The following is a 27,540-nucleotide window of genomic DNA, read 5'->3' as shown; positions in this document are numbered from 1 at the left end:
GACCCCCCCCCTGCCCAAGGCGTCAAACCCTGGGAACATGGGGATAATCAAGTATCGATCAAAAACACTTGCGATGTGAATATGTGCATCTGCAGCTGCTGAGGTAACATCTCCCTTACCTGCAGTGCATTTGGGGTGCCCCTCCCACTCACTCTACCCACCCCCAGCTGCCAGGACCCCCATGGCCCACGACGAGTTTTGTTCGCATGCTGTAAATCACCCCCGTTTTCAGGGGGCCCAACTGTTTGATTCCAAGGCTTTGGGTGGCATCTGAGCTTCAAGGGGAAATGCATCCTTAATGACCGATATGAATGCAGAGCTTTCGGCCCGGCTGCAGAAAAATCTAACCCACTTCCACTGAAGTGTGAAATGAATTAACAGTCCCTCTGGACACATTTCTCGTATCGCCAGAGAGGGGCCTTGACAAGTTGTTTCCATCACACTGCAAGCACCGGCAACATTCCTCACATTCGCTACAGGTCGGGGGTTGAAGGTCAATGGTTGAAGGTCTTCTAGGACTACACCAACAATATAGATACACAGGTGACATGCCGGTCCCGTGACCCAAATCTGACCTCTGTTACCTGAACATTGAGTGTTTAAAATCGGAGCGTGACGTTGTGCCTGGACAATCAGACTTCACTGATCATTAGTGGGGGAGGTGGGGGTTTGTAATTTAAAGCCAATCCCCCTGAATGGTAATGAAGCACTGCCTTTGATTCCGGACTGACCTCCAGAATCACCGAGAAGTGCTCAGCACCATAGATCACACTTAGACTAATTAATAAGAGCAGCGAGAGGCACAGGGCATGCAACAAGCACATCAGGCTGCCGGGTCCCTAACGGGGCATTTCAGCAGAGCACAGACACCAGAAGATTCACTTGAAAAGGTCGCTAGGAAACAGCTTCATGCGCCCCCCCACCCTACACCCTGACCACTCTGGATTTCGACCCACCGATGTCGTTAAAAGGTATTGAGTGGTAATTGGCTGCGAAATTGGTCCGGCTGCGTGACAAACGCGACTCGGCCTCGAGTTGACGGGCCCCCCACTGGTCGCAGGGATCATTAGTGGGATGATCCGTCGGCATAGAGATCCACACTTGCGTTATATGTTAACGGGGGGGCTTAAAGATTCCGGCTCCAGCCCTAGTGCCGCATGCTGACAGCACCAAGAACGAGCGGAAACAGTGCAAATGACTCAAACGCCATCTGGACAAAGCGTTATTTCATTATATACTTTCCGTACAGATTATTACAGTGCTACAACGGATGTTTCAGTCTTTTCCCTTCAACAAAAATAGCTGACAGAAAGACGGAATATCTGGGCTTGCCGGATCACTCAGATCTGGAGGGGTCAATCATAAACATGTACAATTACTACAAAAAAAGACAGGAGAGCAAATGAGCGCAGATATTGTTCAGTGACAGAGGTGCAGCCTAAAACCCTAAAGGTACCTTTTAAATTTGTGTCTGCACCATGACAACGCAAATCAAATAAATCAGGCCGGTAATGAGAGCTGGTCTGTCAAAGTCGCTCAGGTTCCATCCCTGCAATTCCATTAGTCAAATCCGCTTCCCGAGACATCCCTCACTGTCACTTCACGGTAGCGGGGTGGGGGAAGGAAAGCCATAAACAATGTGTGGCTCATCGGCACGCCCCAGGGGGGAATGAGTGATCATTAGAAAGGGCTCAGAACAGGTGAAGGACAGGAGGTTTGGCCAGTTCTAGGAGGAAGGCCCATTGTAATAGATGATAAAGAAATTACGGTTCCTGATATGGGGAGGGACCCCAAGGCAGCTGAACCTACAGAGATGGGGCTGTTCACCAGGTTCTAACTGGAGGGGAGTCAGATTCCAAATCGAACCCCAAGGGTCCAATCCAACCTCAGGGGTCCAATCCAACCACCAGCTGCTCTGCTGGACAGTCATGGAGGCTCCACAACATTCGACCACTTATGATAAAAACGCCATAGATATTTACAAGTAACCCAAGCTACAAACATTCATGCAGCCAATTAATTGCGCTGGGCCTTACTGGTCAGGACAGCAGGCCTTAGCCTTTCAGTCTAAGTGCCACTGAAGCAGCTTCCTACAGTACACCGCCTGCTACTGACCAAGATACCAAAAGCTTTCAATAGAGAAAAACTGCACAGCAGAGGTGAAAACACTGTACCATGCCATTTCTCAGCAAAAAATAAAAAAATCCATTTCAGAGAAGACATTCCGAGATGTGATATTTATGTTATCCATAAAAAGCAAAGGCTGAGTGGTACCCGATTTCAATCCGCCTGTTCATAACTCATGGCACACAATATACACAATATTCGCAAACAAAACAGTTTCCCCAGACAATTCAGTGTCTTCCTAGTATTTCAGCACCTGGTACTGAATGCCATCTACACACATGTTTCTGCAGAATTCCCACAATGCAGCCACCCTGTCACTTATGACAGGCAAACCGCGAGCCAGTCACTGGCCATCAATTCATGTCACATGACTGGCAGATCTCAAGTAGCTGAACATTCGGCTAAATGAGCCGCAGGTGCGGGCCCTCAGCTGCTCCTTGCTTTCTTGAGGCGGCCAGCTACTTCCTGGCCACATGCTTTTCAAACCGGCCTTTAGCAAAACGGGAATCACACCCCTGCCGGGTCTGTCTGGGCCTGCCCAGCTTTTGCAGAGACACTGAAACAGGCGTATAAAGGGAAGCATCGCCTTCCTGCTGGGGTGCAAACCGGGCCTCGGTGTTTACCGCAGGGAGGGAGGGAGAACGCCAGCCGGGCCCCCGTTTGAGACCAGAGTGTCTTTGATGGCGCCCTGCAGGGTGTCGCCATTGAACACATCCCCATCTGTGGAGCGTGGAGAAGGGGCTCACATCTGTCCAAACAGTCGTAACTCAATTAGTACAAAGTAAACAAACTTAAAAGCATGCAAAGAATAAAATGCAAGACATCTTGCGAGGTAAATATCAAATTCAGCGGCGTGCATGATGCAGAGCCTGGACCATTAACTGGTGGCCGTCTGGCAGCCTGGGGTCGGCGATCCCTCCTCAGACCTGTCCTCTAGAGGGGGGGGGGGCAATTTATTGCAGTTACTCATCAAGAGGTATGAAGACAGATGTAAACGTTGGCACAGGCTGCTCTAACTCCTTCGGGTAAATTAAGGCATCTGACAAAGCAAGGTCACGTATCTAATTTTTCCTACCGTTCAGACTATTATACAGAGGTATACAGCATTTTGACAGTGTTTTCAAAATCAACAATATCGCAGTATTACGAAATCCAGTAGCTAAAATCTGATAAGCGACCAAGATTTTGAAATGCGGTATACTGAGGAATTTTGGGTGTGCTGCTGTAATGCAATAATAGCACCCAATCCGTCATGAATCCTCATTCTGCTCAGAAGCTGAGCACTGACATTGGGTCACAGGAGCACTCAGGACATAAACCAAGAACTAGGAGGGTGCACCTTTCTCTAAGGCAGGACTATTGGAGAAATACAAAACCAGCCTTCCAGCTAACAGTAACACCACCGCAGAGTCGACCGTGTGACCCACACTGTTTGGGATTAGTCGATCACAGATCCAACAGGGACTGGATGAAGCCAGGATAACTACCCCTCCACCCTCCCTAAAAGTCAATAAGCCATCTTTATCACACACCTGAGTGTGGAGTTACCCTTAACGGGATGCAATTAGCCAGACTCCCGAGAGCCAGCCTGCCCCTTTCCTCTCAATCAGGAACTCCAAGCACATAAAAGGGACTTCATGATAAGCAGAACATTTTGGAACGGAACCGCTTTTAGCCAGACTGTCCGGCCTGACAAACGTCAGCACGGCATTCCGTCAAAAGGCAATTAGGGTACGAAATTAGTCATTTATGCTAATAAGGCAAATCATGCAATACCATAATTACACACTGCTGATGTCTAGAGGATTTATCGTTTGCCAGGAAACACACACGCAACAAAAAAAAAGCTGATTAAAGACGTGCCGTGCAGCACCGAGGTTCTGGAAATGACACTTATTTCCGGTTCCTTCACAGCCGTCCTGAGGGACACGGCCTTCGGCAGCTGGACCTGGACATTTCCGGTTCCTTCACAGCCGTCCTGAGGAACACGGCCTTCGGCAGCTGGACCTGGACATTTCCGGTTCCTTCACAGCCGTCCTGAGGAACACGGCCTTCGGCAGCTGGACCTGGGCTGCCTCTTTGCAGCGTCAGTGTTGGCACAGTGAAATGCGACAAGACGATCGCCGAGTGCCAACTCAGGATTGACGGCAGGACAAACCAACGTGCCAGCCTCCCCCCACCCCCTGTTTAGGAGAGCAGCTCCTGTGCCTGAACATGCCAGAGCACCACCAGGACGCAGCCAAAGACGGTGGACCGCAGCCATCGAGCCAATCCAACCAGCACACAACTAGCGACGCCCCCCAGAGGCAGGGCACGGGAGGTACTCACCAAACAGATTGCTGGAGTGGCTCTGTTTGGACACAGGCCGGAGCTCATTGGAGCCCCAGGCAAACTGCTTATATTTCTCCCAGGCGAACTTCATCATCTGCAGGGAGGGGGCACAAAAAAAAACACACATTAATTTTCCATAACAAAACAGAACCATTTTACCGCAGACTTATTCATTTTAGTTATTTAGCAGAGGCTTTTGTCCAAAGCAAGGTCAGCGAGTGTCCCTGGAGCAGTTTGGGATTAAGGACCTTGTTCTTGAGTCCAATGGTGATGTTACTCTGCCTGCCATGGGATTAGAACCCATGACCTTCCAATTGTGGGCAAAAAGTGCGAGGCTGCAGAGTCATAAGGAGACATTTAAACCCACGATGAAGAAGCGGCGATTCTCATTGAGGCGTCACAACAGGAAGACCACATGGAAGGAGTGGAAGCAGCGCGACCCTTATTAGAAAGACACTAATTGGGTGGAAGGTAATTGCGTGGAGGGCGGGGCCAGGTGCTCGGCGCAAATAGGAGTGCAGGAGGCAGAGGGGCAGCAGGCTGAGAGAGAAATAAAACACTCCTGTCTGTCTTAGATCAACTATGGGGCAGCTGTCAGTGACCTTTGGTTTTTTTTGGTATTACACATTTCACATCTGATGCAGGACTCTCCCGCCCCGCACATTCCCAGCAGGTGTCAGGTGTGCAGATCAGACTGAAGTTAAAACTTCTGCGAGCGGCAGCCTCCCTCGGGAATGGAGGAGCAGCATTAACCCGATTTCAGTGTGAGACACAGGGACACACACACACCGGCAGCCACCGTGTATCTCACAGCATTGTGCAGCACGCACACACACACACTATCACCAGGCGTACAGGACAGGGTTGCACTGATCGCAATGACAACCTTAACCCTTACCCAGGTCTGCATGTTAGTAAACTTTAAGGGAAACTCACGTAGTGCATCAAAATCAAGCAAATGGTGAAAAATGGAACAGATTTCAGCAATGTTATCGCCTCCTCTCCCCTCCCCCACCAACAGGGATTATATTCCCCTTCTTGGCTTTTATTTGGATTGGAAGCTTATTGCAGAAAAGTTAAATCAAGCTGAAAAAAGGGATAAACAGTGTTTAGTGAGGAGTGTCCTTCACAGGACCCAGAATTACAGCAGAAAGGGGGCTTGGGGGGGGTCCCAATAGTGCCCCCTACAGGAGCACATGGGTAAAGATGCTGTGCCACTGATGATCGAGACAGAGGCCATCATGCAGAGATGTAAAGGGGCCAGATGGAAACATTAAGTTGCTGTAAATGGCACATGAGCTGATGAGGGCTAATACAGAAGCGCTAGCCAATTACAGAGGCGACAGGATGGAACAGCTGGCTGCAGGTGAAGCCGTATCTCTCAGTATCAAATCGGGGGAGAGGCTACCGAGCTGAAATAACCATAAGTTGGTGACAATAGGGCTGGAACAGCCAGCGCAGTGGACCACTGCACCCCAATGAGCAAAGAACGACTCTGGAGAACTCCCCCCCCACCCCCCCGAACTGCCCCACTCCCCCCAAGGCATCCCTGCAGTCAACTGCCGGCAGCGTGAAGTCATTTGCTGCTCAGCGTGGACTCCAAATATCAGCTGCCCATCTCTTGCGTAATGAGATTAGTGAATTGACTGTGATGCATCGGGAGAAGGAGGGAATAGGAGGAGGAGAGAGTCAGACAGGTACCAGGGCTGAAAGAGAGAGGGAATAAGAGGAGGAGGAGAGAGTCAGACAGGAATCAGGGCTCAGAGAAGGAGGGAATAAGGAGAGGAGAGAGTCAGACAGGTACATGGGATCAGAGAGAGGGGGAATAAGAGGAGGAGAGTCTCAGACAGGCACCAGCACAGAGAATGACAGTGAGTGAGGGAATAAATGGAGGAGGAGAGTCAGAAAGGTGCCGGGGCAGAGAGCTTCATTGCTATAGGGTGTTATTGGCAACCACAACCCACCTGCCTGAGGTTAGGTCGGCCATCGCACGGCCCTGCGGCTGCGCCAGGGGCCGATCGGCAGGGTCACATGGAGCAGACAAGGCGTGGGAATGCCAGGCAGGTCACATAGACGGTGCCATGTGGGGCCACTGGTGCTGACGCAGACAAAACCTTTTAAGGCCTGTTTAACATGTACAACACTCCTCTGTCAGAGAGACTCTGAAACAGCACAGCGCCCTCCAGAGGAATGTTGTTTAAAGAGCCCCAGAGGCCCACAAATCACAAGGTCATCCTGCGTATTAATGTAATACGGTATACAACAGTACTTTGGGTATATTTGCAGTAATCTTGGAGGGCAGGGATTTTCAAAGGCAACTATTATTGGGGTGGGGGGGTGTATACTTTGCATACGGCAGTATATATGGAAGGTATAGCAGAAGGAAAAATCAGATACTGCCCAAGCCCAGAATAAAACAAAACAAACAAAAAAATAAATAAATAAAAAAAAAAAATCGGGGAGGGTATGCGAGGTGACCCTGCTGAACACCAATTACAGTCCAAACAGAATCAGGTCTGCCCAGTGGACAGCAGCGCCTCAATGTGGAGGCAAGAATGTGGCGCGTCTCACTGCCAAGCCGTCCGGCTGCTTCTAGATCTGCCAGAACCACAGAGGATCCCCCCCCCCACACACACACCACACAATCCTGTGGGCTGCCTGATTCTCCGCAAAAGCTAAACTCTGAGTTTCGAGCCAGGGAGACAGTGAGGGGGTGTAAACTCGGTTGCCGTGGCACAATCCGAGAATTATGGGAAGCTTTCAAACGGCACGGGGGAGGACCGTCGGAGGACGAGCACTCTGTGGCGGTTTGGATCACAGCTATAATCACGAGGGACTCGCCGCTGCGGCTTTCCATGAAATTTAATCATAGCCACAAATTACAGTCGGCAGGGTGCCTGTATGCTTCTGTTTGTACGGAGGCCTCCTACACACCTGAAAGGTGCATGAGGGCCGCCCGCCTGCCCACGGCGGGAGGTGTGCCCAGGGCTCCCCCTGCAAATGCCCCGTGTCCTGAGAGCGCAAAGAAAACCAGCGCGAAGCGGCGCCATCGAGGAAGCCAGCCGGCCAGCTGTGGGCCTTGTTAGAGGAAATCAAAAATACCTCAGCCCATAAAAATAAAATAAAATAGGTGGGGATGCTGAGAAAATAAACATAGAAGGGCACCACTGAGTTAAGGGACTGGGAGAACTCCCACACGGACTCACACAGCTTAGCCGGAAGAATGGTAATGATCTCTAGGGTTTTTGCTCCATCTCTCCTGGATGAAAACAAGATAACAACCACACAGAAGACAGGACTTGCAGCTTTGACTCACTCCTCATTTCGTTCGTGTGAGAAATCATGCAGGTCTCATGCGAGGCTTAGGCGGATCTAAAAAACAGATCTCTACAGCGTGCTGGAGGTCTCACATCATCTCTTAATCGTGAGCTGAAATGACTGTAAAACCCCCGACAGCTTCTGACCTCTTCTAATGAAATCCCCAAGTCTAAAATCTCATTTTTTTCTATGAGACTGAACATCGCATGTTAAAATCTCCCTTTTTTCATACGGATTCCCAGATAGTAATTTCGGCAGAAGCATTTCAAGACAGTAGAGATACTTCAGAGTTAAAAATGATATATCCAGAGCTGAAATAGAAAATCCAGCTCTCGGCAGAAAAATCGCATTACGCGGAGTTCCGCGCTCTGGCTGCCGGACAAAAACGAACGAAAACAAACAGTGATGCACAAAGTCATATGGTATGAAATAAGGTTTCAGCCACAAAACAGATGCATAGGAAAAGTCAACAGATGTTTAACTTTGCAGGAGATTGTGGAGGAAGCACCACCACCACCACCCCCCCCCCCCCCGCCAGCAAAATCCTGGCACCCAGCCAGGAACCAACCATGTTTCACATGGGGCAGAATCGACGCGATGTGCTAACAGCAGTGGATGATGCAACCACTTGATGGAAGCTGGCTTTCTGTCGCATGGAATTGCCAGGGCAGCAGACATTGGGGGGGGGGTGGGGGGGGGATACTGAAACCTCATCTGTTTCAGCAGCTGTCGCTTGTTGATACACCAGGTCCCTTTGTTCACTGCCGCTTCGAGAACCACTGACCACAGGCTGAGGCCGGTAAACTAAGGACTGTTACACCATTAACACATCTTTCAGTTAGTTGTGGGTGCAGAAATATACACAGACACATGCTACATACATTTCTAGGGACCGTCCATTCATTTGTATGGGAGAAAATGCTAATCCCAACTACCCAACTATGACAACCTTAACCCAGCCCTGACCTTAACCATAAGTAGTCAAACAGAATGAAAGACTTTTGGCAGTTTTGATTGCAGTCATAGATTTTTATAAAACAGAGTTTCCCCTTTTAGGGACCAAAGAAAATGTCTCTACAAGGTAAAAGTAACAGGTTTTCATCAAATGTCCCAACAATGTAATATATACATCTCACCCACATGCGCAGTTTCCATTGGAGTTTTCGTCTCCATACAGAGACAAGCAGAACGATATTCTTGGGATTATGTTTTATTGACTTATCTGTTCGAGATGTAAGGTCTGTTTGCATTTTGTCTTTCGTTTGTCTTTTGTCAGTCGCTGGGCTGAAGGCAATGGACTCGTATGGTACGGCTGTCTGCATAGCACCTGTTCAGAGGTCAGCAGGTATGGGTAGTGACATCTCAGCAGATGACATTGTACTTTTGATTGCCTGTGCTGTAAAAGTTATGCTGCCTTTATGATTATTATGGTATCAGATAACATACACGGGATATGAGGGAAAAAAATATTTAAGTGGGCATTTTAGAAACCAGTTTTCATTTGGCCACTCCACTGTAATGGGTTTCATGTGTACATGTTTGTGTAATTTATATAAATCTGTTAAAAAAAAAAAAGCATAAACACAATCATGACATTAAAGTACTATTGTGGCCTTGGCATCTGATCTGTATAGAACTTTTACTTGTCCTTCCAAATGGATAGGGCAGGTATTTAATGACCCCAGCACCTTCGGGTTCACCCTTGCACTGAAAAGGTGACATCCTGCTTGCTAGAGAGCGAAAGCAAACGGCTCCCTGGGAGAGTGAGACAGAGGCACTCTGAACAGTGGAAATTACAGGGGGGTGGTTCTTTGTGCAAACACATCATCTCAACTCGGCAACAAACAGTGAAGTCTTGTTAACATTCATGAAAATCAGAGAAGGCACTGCCAGCGGCACCGTCGGCACCAGCTGCGTCCTTATCGCCTCCGATGGTGGGAGCACGGGGTCCATTTCAAGCTGCAAAATATGTAGATCAGCTGTTGATGGACGCACGACTCTGTTAGAGGATGCCTGTCTGGAGCAACCAGTGTACGGTATGGAGCATCTTCATCTTCAGCTGTAGCTGGACAATATCCACAAAAGGGACTAAATTATCCAAAACCAGGGCAGACTCATTCTCTCTACCTCCCCCTACCACACTTGACGACAATCCACTTAAATTGAGACTTTTAAACCCCCCTGAAATGACAGAGAGAAAATGTTTCAGCAGGCCAACAAGCCTCTTCTGGAGGTGTGGGAAACCCTCCATCCATAAGCTGGATGACTGGCTCCCTGATGACGAGAGATGGTCCGATGACGACCTGCTAAGTGTGTAAAATGCTCCATATGTTTCTGCAGAGGGCCTTGCTCAGGGTACAGGTGCTGTCCATTTGCCTTTCTTCCGCCACAGGTAGCTGCTGGCCCCACCCAGTACAGGCCAGGTTCTCCCATCATCACGCTCCATTTAAAACCTGGAGGCTCCGGAAACACTGTCCAGATGTGGAGCCATTCTAGAAAAAGCCCACTCCCCCACCATTTTAGATGTGCTGTGAGGTGGTCACAGATAAACCTAGCTGGGCCTCGGGCAGTAATAAAGGGGGATTCAAGTGGGTATCATGGAGAAAGGGGGAAGAACAAGAGCAAATTTTCATTTGTGGCTGAAATCATTTATCTGGGGGCAGCCTGGCTGTGAATGATGACGATTCTCCCAGATAGACTGGTGAAATTTCCAACCATTGCACATCAGACTGGCGGGAGGGCATTCCCAAGAAACAGGTGCTGCTTGAATTTCCAGTAAAACATGGATAAGTACATTAAGCCACTGCTTGGCCCACATCGGTCTGTGTGCGCCCGCCCTTCTCATTCATAACACCCCTCCAGGGGAATGGGAAGCCACATGAAGGAGGCTGAGAGCATAGCTGGGAATGTGCCACAGGGCGCTGATCTGGGCAGGGCTCACACTGGGGCCCGCTACAGCCGTTATTGGTTCTATTCCTTGAAAGCAGCCCAACCCTGGCCGGGTTTTAGAGAAGCACCCCGATGTCCTCTAGAGGACACTGACAGGTTTGGTGCCGCTCACGCCCGGCACGGTATGATACGATACGATACGATGAGGAGCGTCGCACACCTGCAGGCTGAATTCCGCTGGCGCTTCTGCTTAGCGCGTCCAATCCTCTGCAGCCTGCTGTGTCTGACGCAGTTTACACAACCGCCGCTGCCGCAGCAGCACCTGCACGTGCCCAGACAGGATCTGCTCACACCCCCAGCCCCGACGCAATGGCTTTCCAAGAAGAGGGCCACTAGCGTTCTGCTAAATGATACAGCAAACGGAATAGTGAGGCCGCACAGACTTGAGAACAAGCACCGACACATGTAGAGCCAAACACCCAGGGACTCTTACTGCACCCTCCAGCTAGTAAACCTTTCACAGCACCCAGGGAACTCGCCACTGCTCCCCCAAGAGGTGCCTCAGGGGCGACAGGGGAGTCCTGGATAAGAAAAACAAAAACATTTCCAAAAGCACGTCTTCCTGTAACAGCGACTATGGCTGAGTGAATTCTGCTAAAATGAGGCTTCGATAGAATGGCAGAATGCAGTCAGAAGGAATAAGGGCTGCAGACAGACACCTAGCAGAGCAGCCGCATGCCCCATCGACCACAGCCATGCAGGTTTTACAGAATCTCTGTTAATTAGCACTGATTTACACCTACACTGGGCGAGATGACCTTTATTCAATTAATGGCTGTGATAAGTGGAAAATTTGACCCACAGTACTCATGGAGTCACACACCACCTTTAATAGGGAAAGGAGACCTAGAATGGGTGCTAGAAATTAAACAAACCACCAGGAGGCACCCTGGATCTGAAGAATCCTGTCTGAAGTGGGAGCATCAGAGTGATGATGACAAAGCACACCCCCTGGTGGACTGTGGAGGTCTCCTTCATTCATCTGCAGACACCTCCCATTCCAGCCGTACCAAGGACCAGAACCAGTTCAAAAAGATCCGAGTTCTGAGAAACGGGGACAGGCGTCACCTGACCGTCACCGTCTCCCATGTTAGCAAGGAAGCTAACATACCTTCTGAAAGTGTATCAGTTGGATTGTGTTCGTTGGCGCCCCCTTTGATAAATGAATGGAAAGACATGAGGCCGCATCCAAGCTTACTGACTGGTCCCAGTGATCCTAGCAGCAGCTCGCTGCTGGAGGACGAGGGCCCAGGGAGCCGCCACTGCGTCCACTATGGGTGTCAAACACGGCTACAAGCCAAGCACTCTGGCAGGAAGTGGACTAATGGCGATGAACCACACAGGTAATTTCCAGCTTCCTCATGCTACACATAGCTACAATAATGCAGGCCAGCTGGTTCTAACAGGTCTGATCACCTGATTACATCTAAGACACCGGTGAGTCCTGGGAATACCTTGGTATCCCTATGAATGAGCTGGAGGACGTTACTGGAGAGAGGGAGGGCTGGGCATCTCTGCTTTGTCTACTGCCCCCGTGACACCAGACCTGCATAAGCAATGGAAGATAGATGGATGGATGGATGGATGGAGTGATCACCCCAGATCAAATTCAGATAAGCAGCAAAAATCAAGAAATGCATGTTTCTACAGCACAAAAGCCTGTATTAAGTATTCAAAAAAAAAAAAAAAAAAAAGCACATGCAGCTTTCATGAATGAAAAGCACAGCAAATCAAGACGAACACTACAATCAGATGTCCCACGGATTTCAGCTACAAATTCGGGCTGCACATACAGGGAATGCCAGACTGGCAAGCAGATCCCACGCTCAATGGTACAACGGCATGTCTTTGTAGGACCTGAACACCCCAGAAGTTTACAGACCCGTATCGCCGCCTTTAGGATGGTTAGAGGTGGTGTCTCAGAAAATTTATTCATATTTCAAGCTGGGTGTCCCACACACTCGTCCTATTTTGAGCCGATGCATGTCAGCCCTAAAACGCATTTCTTAACGCAGTCTTTACACTGAATTCGATTCGTTTTTTTAAGCCTATTTAGTCAAACCCCATCCCTTTAAGTGTCAGTTCTCTCTCAGGGGAAAACCCTTGAGGCATTAATGATGCGTGAAAGACCAGTTGAACTTCACGCACATTGCGCCTCTCTACTCATAAACCTGGAAACACTGATACAGAAATTGTTACAATAATTCTGGAGAGCTTTGTTTCAGTTTCAGTCAAGGGGGGGGGGGGGGGGGGGGGGACTATCAGTTGGGGTGCCGGCTGCGATTTCTGCAGAAGTCTCATGCTAGCAGCTGCATCCCTATGAGATTCATTCAAAGCAGAATCTCCTCTGCATTTTGGTCTAACCTAGTGAGTGAGAGGAGGGCCCAGGTGATAGGTAGGGCTGAGAGAGGCACGTGCCTACAACATCCACAGCCTGATGGAACAGAAGCCCAGTTTTTCTCAAAAAAAGGATCAGTTTTAAACATGTGGTTTGGCCAGCGATGGCATGGGTCCGATTCCCAACCATACATCCCAAAAGAAGCACATACACTGATAAAGCAAAAAAATAAAAATAAAGGCAGAGAGACAAGCGAACGTGCCAATATCACAATCGCCATCAGTGCAATGGCAATGCAACAATAGTGACCACATAGTTCCAATGTCACTTCATTCTCACGAGAGCCGGGTCAGCTGGCCGCCTTGGGGGAAAGAGAGAGAGAGAGAGAGAGAGAGAGAGAGAGAACCGACCTGCCTGGCTGGTTGAAGCCGACACACCAGGACCCTTGTCAAGCACGTCCGTTAAATGCTTCCCCCTCCTCTGCGCTATTTTTAGAAACTAATTATCAAGGGACAAAAGCAGCAACGCCAGCGAAGGAGAGGCAGGTGGCATGCCGAAAGCCCAGCTGAAGGCCCGCTAATGCGCAGGGGCCTTTTCGACGCTTAACACGGAAACACATTACATGAGATGCGGAAAATATGGACGGGAAACGGTGAGGTGGCAGCTTGGGCATCGCATTTGGGCTGCGGGGGCGGTGGAGATTTATGTGCTGGCATTTAAACCCTTAATGTTGACCAAGAGCAACAAGTACGCAGCTTTGCAAGAGGGGGCGCCGCAGTGCGCAGTGCTGTGGGTAGGCTGTTAACACGCTCAGAGGTTACGATCCATTTGCTTGGGTACAGCGGGGTGCTGCCAGTGATATTGATGCCTTACAAATAATTCACAGACATTATCCCCCCCCCATAAGTCCCCATCGTGCGGGGGTAAACAGTACAGGTTGAGGTCTTCCATCCAAAGCACCAGGTGGCACGGGCCCCCCATGCACACAGAGCCTGGGGTGTCCCCCTGTAGAGGTCTGCCCCCCCCCCCACATCTTCTAGCTTTTCACTTATCTCTCAGAATAAATGTCAACAGGCAATCAGCAGGACACTGGGAGGCAGCGGTAGCCAGAGGTGGGAAGTTTAAGTCTAGAAAGTACAAATCAAACAGGTTTCATTTCAACCAACCACTTGAGTGCTCTGTGACTCTGTACTGTACTGGTTGGCGGAGACAAAACCTTGGTCTGGATTTGTACTTTCTGGTCCTGAACTTTCCACCAGGCGATAGAAATAAAACTGTAGAAGAGCACATAGTGGCATGGGCCAGAGGGCCCGGCCAGTTTAATAAATGGAGTGGGACACCGTCGTGGACAGTAGCCATGGCTCTGGAGGAGGAAGCAGCCTCTGTCATCTACAAATGGAACAACTCACCGTCTTTGCACTGAAAACTGCATCACAGGACATTCCTGCAAACTGCTTGTGTACTGAAGCTGCTCTTTTCCATACTGTTCTAGTGTTAAAATTACAGCCCGGAAAAATAATCATTATGGATGGAGAAATGAATCATTAATCTGCTGCTACCATGGGCCAGATTTATTTTCAGCTTCTACAGAATTTGCAACATTTTTTGTTTAAAAAAAATTCCATTATCCACGAACACGACACGACCCACTCCGTAATGCTTTACTCTCTAAACCACTATTCCCAGCCATTTTCTCCATAAACATAGAATTCAGGGTTTTACTTTAATGATTGACTAAACAATGCAACAAAAACGCGCAGCAGAAAGGAAAATAAATTGAATTTCAGACTGGCAGTGGCAGCAGGTCAAGCTAGGTCTGAACGGTTTTGAAACGACCCGCGGCTTGAACCTGCCAGGCCGTGGCACACGCGTCAATCCGCGGATGCATCACCGCGGAGCCTGATGCTGCACTTGACGGAATCTCAGTCGGTTTCTCTGTAAATCTGGTGCTTTTTCTGCCACATGTGGCAGATGATGGGAAATTTTTTTTTTAAAAAAATCAATGCTTCTTTGGGCTCCGTGCATAAGACCAGGATTGTGCAATGAATGGTCTTACGCATTTATAATACACATATATGCAGGCTACCTAAATAAGACTAACGCATAAATGAAGTATTTAATCGGTTTTCCTATAATTTATAACAGAAACAAAACATATCAATCAATCCATGCATCCGTAATCACACCCTCATTTATCCAGCACAGAACCACAGTTCTCAAACACAACCAAAGATTAAAAATGAACAATCAATCCATCCATATTCCAACTGCTCCTTCTGGTCTATGCTCTATGCTGCTTTGGGTTGCCCCCCCCCAACTGTCAATGACCAGTACATGAAGACTGATAGGAGGGGAGGAAGATCACTTAATTAGCAAATAAAACCCATCAACAAAGCGTTAAGCACAATGGCTGGACAAGAGGAACACACAAACCTCCTGACTATCAGGCTCTGATTAGTGTGAATACAGCGGTCACTAATGGCCCAAAGGTCTTGACAGTGCTGGCATTTCATCGTTCTTGAGCGGAACGCTTGTGGAGTAATTCTGAAGGCACATTTAGATTTAACCTTAAACTGAAGCATTACAGACTTGACCTTTCAGCTAAATGCAACAATTAGGTCTGACCCCGCTTGCTGACACAAGGCTAATTAATGAAGGTATTATGAAAGGTAAATCAATAATTCTCTTCCTGAGGCCCAACATAAATATAGGCAGGTCAGCTCATTAAGAGTCCCATCACAGGCTACACTGTATGAGGATAAAATTAAAATTCTCCCTGTGGGTGCAGGGCGAAGAGTAGCAGAGTGCTCAGTTTAACCATGCAGTGTCCCATCGGGTCAAAACTCCAGTTACAGGCGCATCAAAGCAGGATGTGGACATCACGAGTTGCAGGAGGGAGCTTTGCCCTTGAGCGGAGGGGCCAGCTGTTAGCGATGCCCTGACCCCCCATCTAAGGCGTGACATTAGTGAGCCATCAGCTGACACCGGTATGCGTCATAATGTGCAAAGAGAGTTTTGCTTTCTGCGCAAGTAGATGTAAAAGGATAGGAAACAGGAATCTTTACAGCCATGACAAATAGATTACTGGGATAGACATGTCAAAGTCTTCGACAGGAAGAGAAAAAAAGGCATTTATAACTAGGAGATCATAGGCCCATTCCATGGAATTGCACAGAAGGATTCGTCAATCATTGATGAAAGTGAAGTGCAAACACAACAGTGGCTGGAACACAGCAGATTTCTCCCAGGCTTCCCTGCCGGAAGCATTCATACGAAACACTCGACTCGAGGGCCGTCGGCAGGACGGTTTCTGCCCCCTTCCCCAACCAGGAGCACCCGCAACAACAGTGCCCATGTTGCCTTGGAAACCAGAACAGAGCACCGGAAAACAGTGCCCTACCGACCACCAATGACGTGCGTCCCCAAAGGTCACGCGGAGGTGATCGATTCCTTTCTCACTTTGCTTTTCCAGAAACAGAATGCTTTCCTCCAAAATAAAATGAGCAAAGGAGTAAGCACGGGATGGGGGGGGGGGGGGGGTAGCAAATCTCCACCCAACCTCTGGCCTAAATGTGCATCATCCTCCCGTCTGCTGTGACACAACCCTGATGCCCCAAGACCCCCAATGCTCTCAGTAAAGAAAACATCACAGACCCCTTTTCCTCCTAGGTACCAAACAGCCAAAGCTTTACAATCGGTAAACTTCGGGTGAGGTTCCTTATCGTGAAAAGATGGATCTTTCCAGAAAACAGGAGCGAACCAGCCATTTGGTATTCTGTTGACAAGGCTGGAGTGTCTGATCTGAAAGCCCTCTCGCTTCTTTAATGTCTCCACAGCAGCGTGTGCTACACTCCACGGTCCACTTTCCACAAAACAAGCGCAAAAACAGAACAAAACAATGTTTCGATCCATGTTCTTGCTACCTGCTCTATACCACACAGGAGTTGCTTGTTTCCCGCGGCTGCAGAGTGCGCGGGAGGCCCCACCCGGCCCATTACGGCTCCGAGGGCATCCATTATGGCCGCACGCTCCTGCTGGCCACCATGGACAGAAGCAAGGCTCGCGGAGCCGACAATAACCCGACACGAAAGAGGGCAGGATACTGCCCAGGTCAGGGAGCAGAAACAAAAACACAGACTGACGAGCCAGTTTCAAAAGAAAACTACCTAAAGGGCAAAACACAGTGGCATGCGACATAGGAATGACTTAATATCCTTTGTACCGCCAGCGGACTGCTGGCCTCAGAGATGATGTAACACTAGCGTACACAGACAGTCTGGGGATTAATTAGTAGTGGGCCATAGGACCGCAGTCAGTGTGACTCTGCAGCCCCGTGAATAAGACAGGCCACAGCGTTCAACCACGAATCATTTATTAGAATTAATTGCAGCGTTAATGCTACTCATATTAAGCGTAAAACAAACTGCCCATTGGCACAGTGCAAAGACCAATCTCCTACACAGACTCCATTACTGACAGCTGCTTAGATGGCACAGTTTTACACATTTTCGCAGCCATGCTTAAAACAGACAGATGTGCACATCCAAATACCCATTCAAAGGTCTGACGGTGCTCTAGCTACCGTGCTGGGAACTTCCTCAATCCAACCTCTCGTCCCATGATTGGCTCGCGCAAAACAAACTTTCCCCGTAATATTTTTCCCGAATGACATATTGCGGCTCACCTTGAGGCCACTCCCACAAGGAGAAATTACTGGAGCTTGGCAAGATTAACGTCGAGGAGACAAGGACATGGAAGAACGGAGAGAGAGAAGAAAAAAAAATAACAAAAAAAAAAAAAAAAACACAGGAAGGGATGTGAAAATGCTCACAAGAGCCAGCAGTGTCAGCTTGGGGGGGAAGAAGTGAAAGGCGGTGGGGGGGGGGCAGCCCAAGAACAGCTCTCTAAGCCAGCGGGGCCAACGAGGACGCAACTCCAGCTGGTTAAACATCCTCAAAGCAATCTGGGTTAGCGTCTACTGCAGGCCCGTATTTAAAAGCCTTCTCTGATTTTATCCGTAGAATGTAGCTGGCAGGGAAGCTTATCTGGTTACTGCCAATTAGGGGAAGTGCCATAGATGGGGGTGCTGAGGGCAAGAGCAGATACTACGCGAAATCGTACCCTAGGCACTTGGGGGTCCAGCTATACTTGTGAAGGCCAGCCTCCTGCCGTACCAGCATCCATAGTGCCTTCTCAGTTTTAATCAGTTGCTGGCATTGAGTAAGGGGCCAGGCGGGTGTTAAGAACAGGGGACGGATGCAGCGAGGAAGTCGTGCTCCCGACCTGCGGACACATTGCAGGCTGTCTCACAGGAGGCCGCCCTGGGAGGCTCCGGTTCCAGGTGGACCCAAAGGACAATAAACGATCTATCAATTTCAGACTGACACAGAAAAGGTGGAGCAGGAGAGCGACCGAGGTGGAGAAACCCAACACTCGTTCCAAGGCTGATCCTTCCCTGTGCCTGACCTGCCCTCCTGCGAGACCTGACACAGCTCCAGATCTAACAATGGAGTCGTGAAGGGGCTGCCACACTATAACAGCCCTACGACATGTCCACGTCACTCCTCCAATCCTGCCCCGCACGCTCCATCATCACGCCAAGGCGCAGAGCAGCGGACCCCCCACCTTTCCAAACCAGGTGCAAAGACTGAAGCATACCCAAGGCGCAGAGTAGTTACAAACTAGACATTTAAAAAATACAGTATTACGGAATCAGTGTAAAAATAAATTAGCAGCAGCTCATATATTACAAGCCAGCTTGAGGCAAACGAGGAAAACGGCCCTGTGCCAGGTAATAAAACAGTAACTAAAACGAAAACATTAACGCGACAAATCTCTCTTATGTAGCGCAGCGGGTACCGAGCCCAGCAGCGCTGCTGTTTAATCAGTCAAACAAACCTCGCGGGGCCTTCTGCCGGGATGTACTCGGGTTACAAAGCCGCCCGCTCTCCGGGACACGTGCAGCAACACATTTACATGACGGAGGGCCTCACGACCAGCATCTGCTACTGGGAAACATTCTGCGCGACCCGTTTCAGACGATGGCGCCGTGACTGAAAAGAGGAGAAAGGTCACGAGGGCCTACGGCCTCAGGAGGTAAACAAACAACTGCAGAAACCTCATTAAGAAGCTGCCTTGTGCTTCCCGAGGTGCCCAGGAAGCGGAGGGAAGAGGGGGGGGGGGGGGGGGGGGGGGTTTGGGGCGTGGCCCAAACAAACAGAAGTGCTACTCAATTACTGACTGTCGCTCAGGAAATGCAGGACGCACCTATTGTGCAAAATTCCCAGTTTCATTTAGCTCTTAAGTTTGGGATAAATGCTCTTGAAGCTCCGTGAAAAGCAAGTGTCTTTTCCTGCCTTTTCTCGTTTGAAGGCTCCGCATACCGAGATGCCTCAATGTCAAAAAGTGTGAAGGAAAAAGCTGCAGCGGTGCTGCGTTTACACTAGGCTTCCAACACGCCCCCCTCCCCACACATTTGTGGTCCAGCAACAGAAACTTGCGGAGAACTTAACGCCCTGACAACTCTCAGACTCACATAAGACCGGCGCGCGTCGTTCCAGGAGGGTGTCAAGACACGAGAGCTGGCGTGAAAAAATGCCAGACCGCACCCCCTCTCCTCCCTGCAGGCAGGACATGCTACACCAGCCTGTGAAGAGCCTCCACGCCTTCCCACGAATCCATTAGAGCCACAAAAGACAGAGGAGCAGAGCAACAGTCACTTGTATGCAAGCTCACAGATTAAATTGATTAAAAGCTTATTTAAATCCAAATAATGAGACCATAAAAAATTAAGACGTTGGGAGGGTGTATATGCACTTGTGCTGTGCTCTGAAGTGATCACGTCTGTTACAGTAAACGAAATAAAATGAACAGCTGGACTGTAAACTGCAAGAAACCGTACGTACGCAGAATGATGGAGCGGCAAGGACAGGTAAAGTACCTGCAGCCCCTGAATTTCAGGGATACAAAAGAGGCTTGTGCTTCGAAGCATGGGGCAGGATGTAGGGCACGAACGGACACGTCGCATGCACTTGTGACAGCTACACACTTACAGGAGGAAGCTCGTCACGCGCACGATGAGGCTGGCCAACCGCCGCTGTGGTGGAACTTGAAGATGTGAAGTTTAATTGCCAGTGTGATGGCGCTCAGCGGGGGATAAATGGAGAAATGCATTATGAAAAACAACTCGATTAAGACATGCAAACCAGCAGTCCTCAGTCCACCTTTACGGTAACAGGTTTAGGCAAAATGAAATGTTGCAGAAGAGGCCGGGCCCGATCACGTTCCTACTCATGCACCTGGAAAAACAACATTGATTACTCACATTTCTAAAGTGCTGATTCAAAAAGCCATCTGACGAAAGCTTCTGTAAAGGATCCATACTGCGTGAGGCTCATTTGAGAGAATCTCAAAAAACAAAGACTGTATGCCTCAATAAGAAAGACAATGTTGCCACATATATAGGGAGGTACAGTGTAACAAACGTCAAATGAAAAGGGACTTTGACTTTTCAATGACTACATAATGATCACAAATGCAGCTATATAGGCGAGTTGTCAGGGCTGAGCACCACCTGGCAGGATATGTCAGCAATAAGAGGCCTCTACAAACTGAACTTTGATTTTCAAAAACAGCTACTAACAGCTAGGTTCTATAAGGCTGGTGATTAAACTGCAGGTGTGCTGGTCACAAAAACTGCAGAATTATTTAACGTGCTAAGAAAAGGAGTCAAATCCGGACAGCATACGCCAGAACAGGACGAGCTGCATCAGGAAACAGGAACAGCAGTTACAAGTTGAAGCTCATCAACAGCGATAGACCCACAAAGGATAGTTACTAAAGACACAAAACCAAAATAACAAAATCAGTACCTCTGTGACCCAGTCTCTACAAGAATCGAAGGTACTAAGCATCACTAATACTGTCATTTGGAAACACCTGTATCCAAGGCCAATTTGCAAAAACTCATACTCTAGTGCAAGGAGCACAACACCTCAGCAAAGGGAGGGAAAAAAAATCAATAGGGTCTGATGAGGCATCTTTTAACCTTCTTTTACAGGTGAAAGCAAAAGCATGCATTCAATCGAGAAATCTGAAGCAAGCAATTATGCCTGAATGACACTGCATATTCATACTATGTCCAAAGAATACGGGAAGTTTTTCCAAAGGGTCCATTCTATGACGCAAACACCGGTCCCTCACGATGTGTCCCATATTCTGCAATGTTAACGCTACCATACAGCCTGCTAAACCTGGGTTTCCGAAACCAGTCCACATTTGGGCTCCTAATTTTGCTACCAGGAGCAGGGAGGGAGCTAAAACGTGGACTGGCTGAGCGTCCCTGCAGACTGGCTTGGTTAACACTGTGCTAAACAACCTTAAAACTGGCGTCATACACACCATGCTGAAGTCAAAGTCAGTACTTCTGCAGCCACCCTATTTAAACCCAACTAAGCTTATGGAATGTCCGGGAGCACCATTTTCATCTATCAAACCAGTGGAGCCTTATGTCCTTGCAGAACGACACAAATAGCAGGACCTGCATGACAGCATTCAAAGAAACCTGAAAGTGAGGCCCCTGCCCTTACGGCTCTATGACAATTTTAGTTGGGTATTCCAGTTACTTTGCACACCCCCTTTACTATGCATGTATACACACAAACGTAAAACATACAAATACATACATCATTTCTCCATGCTTGTAAATCCCTAATCTGGTCGGAATCTAATTAGAAGCTTACACAGACTCTGAGAGGAATCTGCTGAGCTGTGGAAGATACCCAAGCACACGAACCACAGACATGGCTGAGACCATGTACTGCACTGCCAGCCAGAGGGGGAGTGCATTTCCCCGGGCAGGTCCCCAGCACACCACTGGGCCCAGCCCTCAAATCCAACATGCCACCAGGCTGCACGTTTCGGCAAGGCTGCCACACAGCACAAACCTCAACCCATTATACTCACGCTGCGGAGGCCATTCTTAGTGAACAGTGACTGATGACTCAATAAGATAAGATAGGAAGGGTTTGTTGCTAGACTAAGGCCTTTAGACACATGAAGAAGAAAATTTACCAAATAACCATATTTTACTCTTATTTCATTAACAGGTTTACTTGTCATACAAAAAGAAAAACATGCAGTATAGACACCACCCCTCTGTCCTGCCAGTCCAGAATGAGGCAGAACAAGAGCAAACTAGGCCAATTTATTTATTCTGCTATAATAGTGAGGTAACCTGACCAGAGGGCTTTGAATGTACTATTATGAGGTTAACAACTCACAGGGCTAGCCTAGTAAAAGGATACATTACTGCAGCACTAACTTATCTAAGGGCACAGCACCTGAACATGATCGCAACACGAACTTAAAACACATAAAAACCCAACTAGATTCAGATACGTCAGCCAATTTAAAATGTTTCTTGTATTCATCCAAAACACCGTTTCCCCAATCCGTTCCTCAGGGTCCCACAGACAGTCCACGTTTGAGCTGAGAAGGAGCAAAAACATGGACTCTGTGGCAGGGAGCTGGGGGGGGGGGGGGGGGAGCAAAAACGTAGACCAACTGTGGGTTTCCGAGGACCAGGTTGTGAAATATTAAAGCACTAGATTTTAGTTCAGCAATCACATGCTCTGAGTGTACACCAGTATACAGTTCTCTTTGAGTCCAATGAAGAGAATCACTTCAGGTCAGTGAAATGACGTTACTGACTAAACAGCTTCAACATTACTGACCAAGGCAACTAGGAGGCAACAGGACAGAACATTCTGGGTCTAGGGCCACTGAACCTTCAGGTTCAATTACTGACTGTGCCAGTCCACAGCATGGCAATGCGACCTGTGGCAGGACACAAAGTCGTTTCAGTGAATCAGTCTAAAAAATGTTTTTGAAACAGTGCGACAAATTTAGAATTCAGCCAGGCTTCATGAAACTGATTTCTCCACTGACTTCACAAAAAGCCGAGGGCTTTAAAGGATTATATATTAAGCCATTGCATACATATCAATCAAAGTATAAGGGGCATTAAGCCATTACAGCCAAGCCAGCTACCAAAAAAAAGGAATATATTCCAATCCTACAGGGAAATAAATTCACTTTTAGCACAAGTTACGGATTAATAATATCTACCTACAGTTTTTTCAAATTCCGATTGCAGTTGTCAAATCAAACACGTTTCCATTTTAAAATCTCCTACTGTAGGAGAAGTGGTGACTAATTGCAAAGCAGAGTCTAGAAACAAGGCCGGGGGACAAATGTAATCGGGTTGAACAACCATTCAGCGGCGTTTCTGTACACTCCCCCCACTTTATCGCCATCTCCCACCGTTTTTCATACTTCTAAAATGTAACCTTAACATCACCGTCTTAGTAAAACATATTTTCGCACACGACGTTTCTCACGTACTTGAACTTTTGGGTTGAAAGATCGGCCGGGAAGAACTTTTCGGGAAGGCAGAGCCTCCCACCGACCCGTGAGAGACTCGGGTCGGCTTATGCACTGCACAAACACACAGGACGATTTTCTCAGCCTGCAGAGCTGAAAACACGGTGAAGCGCTGAGCAGCGACACGCTGGACAGAAAATTATTAACCACCTACCATTACAAAATCAGCTGAAAACACGCTAACTAAACATTTAGTTGTGGTCCTGGGTTAGTGGATCGATCGTGCGCAGAACAGAAGTGACAGTCTTTATCCTGCGTTGCCACCGTGCCAATGTACGGGACGAAAACGGCATTGCTGAAGCAAGACAGCCCGGTACCGTACCATCATATATAAAACGAGCCAAGCCTAAGGCAGATGGTGATTCCAAGGTAACAACTGCAGTGATGTGGAGCCGCACGTTGCCCTAGTCGGCTCTCGCAGCCGATCTCCAGACTGCCCCTCTACTTCATACGGTACGCCTCGTTATTCCTCATAAGTGGCCGCTGCGAGGATGACCAGTGTCAGCCGGCATCAGAGAAGTGCTGGGAAATACATCAAAGTGGTGGCGCTTCTACGGCAAGCCAAAACTCACCTCCTTGATCTTCGCCCTTTTCTCCCGGGTGTCTGGATCCGAAGGCTCGTGCCCTGTTGCTCCGGGGGGCTGTATATATTTGATGGCAGGGAGACTGTCGCCTTTCCCCGTTTTCGCCAGGACATTCTTGCCAAGATTCGCCTTTTCGTTTTCAATGTCGCCCTTTATCTCGTCGGGCCGTTTCTGCAGCGTTTCTTTGGCTTCGATCAGAGCCTTCTCGTGGTCCTTCCGTATCTTAGCGAGGATCTTGTCGTCCACCATCCCGATGCTGGAGTCACTATCAGTGCCCGTTCGGGTGTCGCTTTCCACGGAGGACGAGTGGAAGAAGACTCCGCTAAGCAGCTTGGACGAGTCCGGCAAGAAGAAGATTGCCCCGAAACAGAGAGTGATAAACCCACTAAAAACTAAAAGTAAAATGAATTTCTCTGTGAGTCTGAAGGATGTCGGGCTGGCAGACTTCCTACTCGGAGTCGCCGTAAACGGCAATAGTGTTGCTACAGGCATTTTCCCTCTTGTTCAAAAACAAGAAAAAACAAACAAAAAAGATGAATTCTCAGATGACTTTATACCACGTATCGCTTCGGAATGTAATTATGGTATTACGCTGTCCATTTATGAGTCGTCTTCTTTCGCCGAAGTATAATTACGCCCTGTCGATAAAAGTTAGGATTGAGAGGACTCGCGCAGACAGCCCATGCTGAGGTACATCTGCACGAAGTCTTCTCTTCAGCTAGAGCTGAGCGGAAGGAATGGCAGCGACGCGTTATTGACAGGCTGCTGCGTCCAATCACAGCGCGCCTGACGCGCGACGGGCCAAAGACAAACGTGGGCGGGTTTTCCGGATTTGAGTGGCGAGTTTGTCGCGTGCGATGACTTGTTCGAACTTTATTGGAGCCGGTCACGTGCTTTGGACGATAGTCCACCTCGAACCTCGGGCTCGCTGGAATGTTCACACCACGTGCCAATCGATCCGGCCATCCATATGGTGACCAGGTAATCAATGGCACGGAGGACACTTTTAGCTACTTCAGTTTCAACAAACTGTTTTAAAACTGAAAAGCTCCTGGGCTCGGCAACTCGGTTCAGTTGTTTCCTTGATTGAAAAACAATAACATTAGTGCACGAGTGCATGATTTTAGGAGACTGACCAATCAGCACACAGCAAGAACTCGGTGCTTAAGTGAAATCCACGTTCTGTTAATTGAAATGGTAGTTTGCAAATCCTGTCCTAGCTCAAAGTGTCCTCCCTGACATAGATTTGGTCACCAAACCCATCTATCAATCTTCCAAAGATTTATACAGTATAGAGTCGCTGAGGTGGAGACAGCAGAGACGGGATATCAGATGAACATTCTTTTACATGTTTCAGATTATTCGAATTAAAATGTAAGAGGACGTTGAATAAGAGGAAATTGATTTTATTAGACTGAAAAAAACTGCTTGGGTTTAGGTTTTTGTGCCATCCTGATTATTACATTTTTAGGTCACTAAAACTGTCTTCAACAGTGTTAATTTTAAAAAAGCTGCTTTGCAATGTAACTAGGCTGAACACATAAAAAGCTTTACGAGTGACTTACTAGTAAAACGATCTGCGTGATCGGTCCCGTTATGACTGTGATATGCAGAAACCGGTTCCTACACAATTTTGCATTCCACAAAGATATCATATATCCTTTAGTCACAATTGGCGAATTAGTTTGATGGCCATATTAAATATCTTTGGTCACGTCGAAGGAATTTTAATCGCATTTAAGCTAATATTTTTACTGTGAAGCTGTATTTAAGCAAGGATTATGAACAAACGGCGCTATTCAAAGTTTATATTAGACGTGAAATTCTGAAACGTAGTAAGCAATATTTATGGGGCACACAGGTACACGAGATGTCAATACGAGTTGTGACGAAAGAGGCTACAACAGCTCAATAGTGCTTATATTTCTGATCCCATCAGTGGGTCGTGAAGTTTGTGGTTAAACCCCATTCCATCGACCACCCCCAGACTTAATAACTGAAAACGTGGAAAACCCAGTTTAGAACCACCGTTCTTAACAAATCCAAATACGATTGTTTATTCATTATTTGCTCTGTTGATGGGGGTGATCGGATGCACGATACATTGACTGGAATAGATAGAATTATAAATAATTAGCGTGTGGTTCCAAGCACAACCTTAAAAAAATAGATCAAATTTAGTTGAATGATTACTAAATAAGGAAGTCAAGCACACAGCAAACAGAGGAGTGGAACTATACTGTTCCTCAGGGAGATTCTGATGCTATTGGTGCTGTCCTTCTCAGTGAGGAAGCGTAGAACAGAAAAACAGAGGCTCTCCTTTACATTTCACATATATTCCTTCAGAGGAAAATCTTATCTTTAGGTAAATCTGGGATCCAGACAAGGATGTAGATTTGGGTATGGATATTAGAGACATCCATCCATACATCCATCCATTTTCCGCCACTTATCCGGAGTCGGGTCGCGGGGGATGCCCAGACCTCCCTCTCCCCAGCCACCTCCTCCAGCTCCTTCGGGGGAATTCCAAGGCGTTCCCAGGCTAGCTGAGAGATATAATCTCTCCGGCGTGTCCTGGGTCTCCCCTGGGCCCTCCTCCCTATTTGGACATGCCAGAAACACCTCCCCAGGGAGCCGTACAGGAGGCGTCCTAGGCAGATGCCCAAACCACCTCAACTGGCTCCTTTTGATGCCTGGCCAGGCATAGCCCAAATAAGTAGCATGGGTCCACCCTCCTGTGGGCCCACCACCTACAGCGGGAGCCGTGGATTTGTGAAATCACACCTGTGCCCTGCTGCAGCTTGCATAAATATAAAAGGTCATCAGCAGGCCTAATTAGTCCTGGAAGACTATAGACTTTGGGTCTTCAACTCCGGTCCTGGAGAGACACGGTCCAGTAGCTTTTCTATCCTACCCGGCTTTTGATGAGTCACACCTGTTCTCAGGTAAATGACAGGAGTGGGTGTGACTCATCAGAAGCCAGGTAGGATAGAAAAGCTACTGGATATTAGCTCTCCAGGACCAGAGTTGGACACCCCTGCTACAGACACACTCCAGCAGCACATAAAAAGAAGAAGCACTGGACTTAACTATGGCAATAAGGGACACATTGTATGTCACTGGTGATCAATATATATTGACTTTTTCTGCAGCGCTCTCAGTAACATAAATGACTTTAAAATGATCTCCCTGTTATTATGTTAAGTTTTTTTTTTTTTTTTTATATCGCTGCCACTTTCATTAAAGAATTACATTTGTGCATGACTATAAAACTGACTCTCAATGTTCAGTTCACAGCCAAATTACAAAAGCTTAATGTTATGCACAGGACTGCGCTAGAATTATTATTCTGTTATAGTTTTCATATGTTGACGTAATTCTTTTTGTTGACATAATTAAATGATTTCTCACTTCAAACTTCATAAGTGGATTCAATAAGCTCTGTTAATT

General features: G+C 48.0%; 1 protein-coding gene across 2 annotated transcripts in view; it reads right to left on the bottom strand.

Annotated features, from left to right (window-relative positions):
- man1a1 (mannosidase, alpha, class 1A, member 1) overlaps nucleotides 1–24,830 on the bottom strand; it is a 74,100-nt gene extending 49,270 nt beyond the window's left edge. Inside the window, exons 1-2 of one of the 2 annotated variants that reach the window (XM_048985430.1) lie at nucleotides 24,079–24,830; nucleotides 4,456–4,552 (exon numbers count right to left, since the gene is read on the bottom strand). In XM_048985430.1, coding sequence (XP_048841387.1) covers nucleotides 4,456–4,552; nucleotides 24,079–24,582 — 601 coding nt within the window. In that variant the 5' untranslated portion in view covers nucleotides 24,583–24,830. Of the gene's footprint in view, nucleotides 1–4,455; nucleotides 4,553–23,467; nucleotides 23,652–24,078 lie in introns of those variants that run through there. The other variant, XM_048985431.1, reaches the window with a different exon arrangement.
- Nucleotides 24,831–27,540: the final 2,710 nt, after the last annotated feature.

Source organism: Brienomyrus brachyistius, chromosome 19 (genome assembly GCF_023856365.1).
Source record: "Brienomyrus brachyistius isolate T26 chromosome 19, BBRACH_0.4, whole genome shotgun sequence".
Taxonomy (NCBI): Eukaryota; Metazoa; Chordata; class Actinopteri; order Osteoglossiformes; family Mormyridae; genus Brienomyrus; species Brienomyrus brachyistius.
Note: the sequence above shows the minus strand (reverse complement) of the source record. Positions and strands in the feature narration are given on the sequence as shown.